The 6,000-nt window shown below is 33.1% G+C and overlaps 1 protein-coding gene across 1 annotated transcript in view; it reads right to left on the bottom strand.

Annotated features, from left to right (window-relative positions):
• Positions 1-335: 335 nt before the first annotated feature.
• DNAAF6 (dynein axonemal assembly factor 6) overlaps positions 336-6,000 on the bottom strand; it is a 37,641-nt gene continuing 31,976 nt past the window's right edge. Inside the window, exons 6-7 of the mRNA XM_005594303.5 lie at positions 5,733-5,818; positions 336-1,558 (exon numbers count right to left, since the gene is read on the bottom strand). Coding sequence (XP_005594360.1) covers positions 1,429-1,558; positions 5,733-5,818 — 216 coding nt within the window. The 3' untranslated portion in view covers positions 336-1,428. The remainder of the gene's footprint in view (positions 1,559-5,732; positions 5,819-6,000) is intronic.

The raw sequence follows: 6,000 nt of genomic DNA, 5'->3' as shown, positions 1-6,000 counted from the left end.
CTCCTGACCTTGTGATCTGCCCGTCTCGGCCTCCCAAAGTGCTGGGATTACAGGCTTGAGCCACCGCGCCCGGCCAAGAGCTTAGTGTTCTAAGACAACCATTTTTTTTTTCCAAAATCTCAGTCTTTTCATTATATTTCATCATTTCATCTAGTCACAAACTAGATGCTTGGTAGTTGTACATATATAATTAACTCTAGAAAATATCTGCTAGAGTATTTATTCCCTTAATAGTTCATATAGAAGTGATGAACATCTTTTCATTGTTCATCTTTTCAAAATTTACTCCTTGGTAAGTCCACAGTTCTACAATAATGTATGAAGCAAAGTCACACAAGCTTTATAATTTATTCATAAATAATTCTGAAATAAACTGTACAGTATAGAAGAAGAAGAGGACATTGAGACAATTCCTAAAATAGATATGTCTATTTAAGAAGAAAGATAGGAAATGGGAGCAAACAGAATTTGTAAATGTGCCACACTTTTCTTTATATTTATTTTAAAGTGAAGGATTTCAAGTGACTACATATAAACACAGTACCCAAAAAGTCAATGCTAACAATTATTAGTGCATATAAAAAATGTTTTTAACCTAACTATATCCAAGCATTAAAAGCACAACTGAAGAAGCCAACTATAATACTGTATGCTCAAAAGTGTTCCTTACTCAAGTAAATATGTTGATAGTACAGTACATCAAACTATTTATTACCTGCATATTCCAGAACAATAGTGAGAGCCTAAACAGAGAACACTGTAAATCATTTGATCAAATCAATGGAAAAGCAACCAAATAAACTTCTCTGGTAATAATAATGACCAATTGCTATGCAACTGATTGTATCACAGTGTAAGTGTAAATAATTAGCATACGTTTTTCAGACTACTGAAATAAGTGGACCAACCATTTCATGATCATATTTCAATTATGTAATTGACCATGAAATATTCTAACTTTTTAAACCTGTAAATATTCTATTCAGCTATCACTATAAAAATGGAATAGTTTATTTATATGAGAAAACATATTTCTTTTTTTTTTTGCTTGCTTTTTGAGATGGAGTAGCTGGGATTAGAGGCACCTGTCACCATGCCCAGCTAATTTTCGTATTTTTATTAGAGAAGGCATTTCACCATGTTGACCAGGCTGGTCTCGAACTCCTGACCTCAAGTGATCTGCCTGCCTCGGCCTCCCAAAGTGCTGGGATTACAGGCATGAGTCACTGCACCTGGCCAAGGAAATATATTTCCTAACAGAGTAGTTGAAATTACTGTAAATGGTCACAATATCACTAGAATTGAATTTTGTCCCTTTCCAAAATATGTCAGAATAATAAAGAGAATATAGAAAACAATCATTTTTTTCCAAAGTTTTTTAATTGTTACCAATGCCATTTTACCACTTTTTATCTTTTTCATGCAGTTTCAGAAGAAATTAGCAATATCTAACTCTCTTTTCATAGTCATGGTGATTTCAAGAGTTTCAGTCTCTGGGATATAGAATGCCTTGGCACTGGCACATTCCACCAGCTCAGGAAGAGTTATCAAAAGCTTCCTAGAAAAGCCAACAACAAAATAAAACCTTAGCTTCCTAAAATGATGTATCACTTTCAATAAGACAATCACAAACAACATATGCCACTAGAATGTTAGAAACCAACCCCCCCCCCCCAGTATTTAGATAGTGTAAATATTGGATCAAAAATATGCCTAAATAATGCAAATAGTATACCGGTTTTTTTGGACTTAAAAATCCGAGCAGTTGTTTTGGCTCCCCTATTTTTTTCCGAATTGACCTCATTTTACATAGTCTCAGGCTATGTTTACAGGCATAGAAATAGAACTATGCTACTTTTAAGTTTGCTGGACAGATCTGTTGCCACTCATACTTATGTATAGATGGAATGTGGCCAACGGATACAAATTTGAAAACTGGAATGGCTCTATAACATTTCTGCTAACATAGATTTAAGCAGAGTCTCTACCATGGGTGTAGTTTTTGAAACTGAGGCTGGGAATGATTTCAATACCAAGTCAATGAAAGTGCTTCTCTCTCCTTACTTCTGATTCTTTCTACTACACATTGACAAAACTTCCCTGTGATAGATTGCTAGGTTTATTTTGTGGTTTATGGTTCAGCTGCTGGATAGTTTTATGCTTTAGATACATTGCTGGGATGAGACATCCATAATTCTGCCGTATTGGCATGAATCTAAATTATGCATAGGGTCAGCACATGCTGGTTTTGGAAGAAAATTAAATGCATGAAACACTTGCTACCTCGCATTTTCAGTAGAGAAGGTCTGAGTATCTCTATAAAAGGTGGACAGGATGCTCTTTTAGAAGGTATAATATCCAAATAAGTAAAGGAATATGGTATTTTTAGGGGCACTTACTAGGTTCTTGAATTGAGAACTAGTTTGTATTTGAAAACAAAATGCTTGAAAATCAATTCCTTCTTTATTCCTTTGCAAAAACCTAAGTTCAGAAGACTGGGTTCATTAAAAGTATTTATTACACATTTATGGAACCTGAAGGATAAATTTTCTGTGACTCTTGTTCCATTCCATGTGGGGTAGGAGAAACACTTCATCTGAACACGTTGCCATTAAGTGGCAATGCATTTTAATGTAGACTGTAATATTTGGCATCTCAGAAAAAAAAAGTGAGTGCAAAAACCGTTTAGAGTCCATCCTTTAAAGCTGTTTACAATATAGGTTGTGCTAGACTTAGATTTCCTTTATACTTTATTCTATAAATGATAATATATTCACTTTTAAAAGAAAGCAAAGCTTAGTATTGTAGCTTCATTGCACGAAAATACAACTATAAATCAGCTGAAGAAGGAGTTCCAATGATAATGTGCACTTCTCTGTCCAGAGAGAAATAAATTCAAAAGAGACAGTTAGTGGCCATTGGAATGATCCATCTACGCCTGCATTTCTGTCTAGTTCTAAGTAGTATGGCTTCACATAATAAAATGTTGAACAATAGAACTGTACAACTGATTCAGGCTCTTAGGAGAAGGGAAATATTTTCGTCGCCTGTTTTATTGTCTTATTGTCTGTACTGAGATTTATATTTAAACAAAATAAAAATTCTCCAAATACTTATCCATGTACAATTCATTGAAGGACAGAAATGTATCTTATCTCGGTGCTCCCTTAGTGTCTAGTGGAAGACTTTATAAATGTTGAGTGAATAAATAAATGAAGGAGTGAGTAAATAAATGAAGCAAGTATTCAGGTCACCACAAAATAACATTTGAATAATTACCATAGATTAGTACTATAAGATATGAACAAACATTTAAACCCAATACCTCTACTTTTACATTGACAATGTATTTGCATTTTCAGAAGTTATAGTCTAGGCAGTGATCAAAGGTTCATCCAGTGTTAATTTTCATTAGAAATTAAATGCAACAATAATACATGAATATAAATACAAAAAATATCTCTACAGTGAACTCAAGTTTAGAGACTTACATGCTTATATTTATATTAGAGAGTTTAAGTTGATGTTGCCCACAAGAGATTTAAGCAAAGGACATCCTGGTTTCCAGCATATTTGCATAATGAAATTTTTATCTTATATAATTAACAAAATTATTTGACTTACATATCTGGGTTAAAAACCTTTTTAAGGTTTACTGAAAGAGACATAACTATTTTCAAAGAAAGTGCAGAAATAGCTACTGAGCTGCAAGTCAATTATTTCATTTAGAAAACTTCTTTTTTAGGTATCAGTCTTTGAAAATCAGTCAACTCCCAATCTGAACTAAAGGAGCACAGCAAATGTGTGAGTAATCTAAAGTAACACTCAACCAAAAATTAGCTTACATTTGTCTTTAGAATGTGTTTTTATTATCACATTCAAGGTATTCATTTATGAAATTCTTAGAATTCACTTAGAAAAATAATGAAATCTCATATGAAGACTTAAGAGATCATGGTAAATTATCCAATTTTCCCCATCTTTCCTCCTCTCCATTTACTCCATGTTGGGAATCTACATGCCAAAACAACCAGTTGAAAAAAGTGAAGAATTTGGTAAACTGCTTTATTTATTTTGGTTATATAATGCTAAATACCTGGGTTTTATTGATAATTTGAATGCAATTGACTATTGTTTGACAGAAATCACTGGTCAATTCAGTTAAAATAAATTCGCTTGTTTCTGCCTTATAGATAACAAGAACAGAATGTCCTCTCAAATCTTTCTCAGATTGGATAAACATAGCGTTATATGATGTCAAAGTTAGAAACTAAAGAAAGTAGGTGTGAATATCAATAAACTCGAAAACAAGACACATTCCTGATAATGCAATTTCAGAGAAAAGTATGGCTCTAAAGGATTCTCAAGTATTCAGGAAACATGATTAAAAACCTTAATTCTATCTTCTGTCTTCTATCTTAGTTAAGCAGGTTTTCTTAAGAGATGGTACCTCTCTGCACTGCACATTTAATATATAAGTACACTATGATCCAAAGGACCTAGTGTAGCCCATGTTCTATGTGGAAAAGTACATCTAACCCAAAATGTATCCTCACAGAACAATCATCTCATGTTATAAAAATTGTATTCACTATTTCTGCTGTCTCCATCAATCTTTAGGTAGCTGCTATGGCATTGCTGTCATTACAGATATCTATCAAAACCCACTAAATGAAAGTCTCACGGACAGTGAGAACTGCTAGGGAAACAGAAATTAACTCCATGGTGTGTAGACATGTGTGTGCTCTTAACAAGCTTGCAAATATCATGGAAGATTGAATGTTCGTTTAACCAATTTTCCTTGTAAAGGTTATGTGGAAGAGTAAATTCGTGTATAAAATGCAACAAAAAGGGTACAATACTCCTTGAAGTAAACAGCAGAAATAGTGAATATAATTTTTATAACATGAGATGATTGTTCCGTGAGGATACATTTTCGAAATGATGTAAATAATGAGAAAATATTTGATATATATTTATATGTAGACCATTTTGGGTTAAATGCATTTACTACAGGAGCCAAGATTAAGCTACATATGCATATTGGGTTGTTTACACATAGGAATCTTTTGTAGGAGGGATCTCCTTGTCATTTTCTTGAAGTTCTAAGCTCAACAAAGGAGAATTATAGGTACTGATAATGGAAGGAAGAAAATGTGCCAGCAACCGCCTGCCTCCCAAATCCAGTTTGAAATGTTCATGAGTTACAGAGTTAGGACCACAGCAGTGAACCAATATGTGCTCACTGCTCTATATCCAGATAAGATGTGCACAAAGCAGTGAGGTATTTAGATAGTAATTGATGGCAAGATGTTTTTGTTGATTTATATGAAAACAATCAAATTTAACCTTAGAGCCCCACAAAATGAAAAATGTTTAAAGGTATTGCTTCCCTTATGTAATCAATGTACAAAAACCACATATAAGACTTACAACTTAATGGCGTTTTCATTTCTAGTTATTTTTTCTGATAGATAAACTGTATCTGGGTGTCAAGAATTGTGTTTTGATAGCATTAACCCACTCCAAATGTATGGATGCAAAGTAGAAAAAAGCCCAAGTATTTCCAAACATATTTATATTAATGTAGATCAAACATCTGAATGATTAACAAAATTTTCCACTTTTCTTCAGACTTTAGGGGTGATACAAAATGTACATTTTAAAAGATAATATTGACTGAAGATTCATTAATATTATAATACACTATTCCAGTTCTAAGTTTTACTCACTTCTGAGGAGTACGAAGGTCAAGGATTGTTTCCTGGATATCAATTTGAATATCAGAAGGGTTTGTATTTGGCAGTTTAATTTTAGCCTGAAAGAGAAAATGAGAAGAAAAATGCTGTTATCTTGGAGAACAATTAATTTGAAGAATATAAGAATATATGGGGAAAAGAGACTAATATTTACTGTCAACTATGTGCCAGGCTATGCCCTATCTTTATGTCAATCTTGAGCAGCAGAGATTATTATCTCCATTTTACAGATGGAGAAACT

Source organism: Macaca fascicularis, chromosome X (genome assembly GCF_037993035.2).
Source record: "Macaca fascicularis isolate 582-1 chromosome X, T2T-MFA8v1.1".
In the NCBI taxonomy this organism is placed as follows: Eukaryota; Metazoa; Chordata; class Mammalia; order Primates; family Cercopithecidae; genus Macaca; species Macaca fascicularis.
Note: the sequence above shows the minus strand (reverse complement) of the source record. Positions and strands in the feature narration are given on the sequence as shown.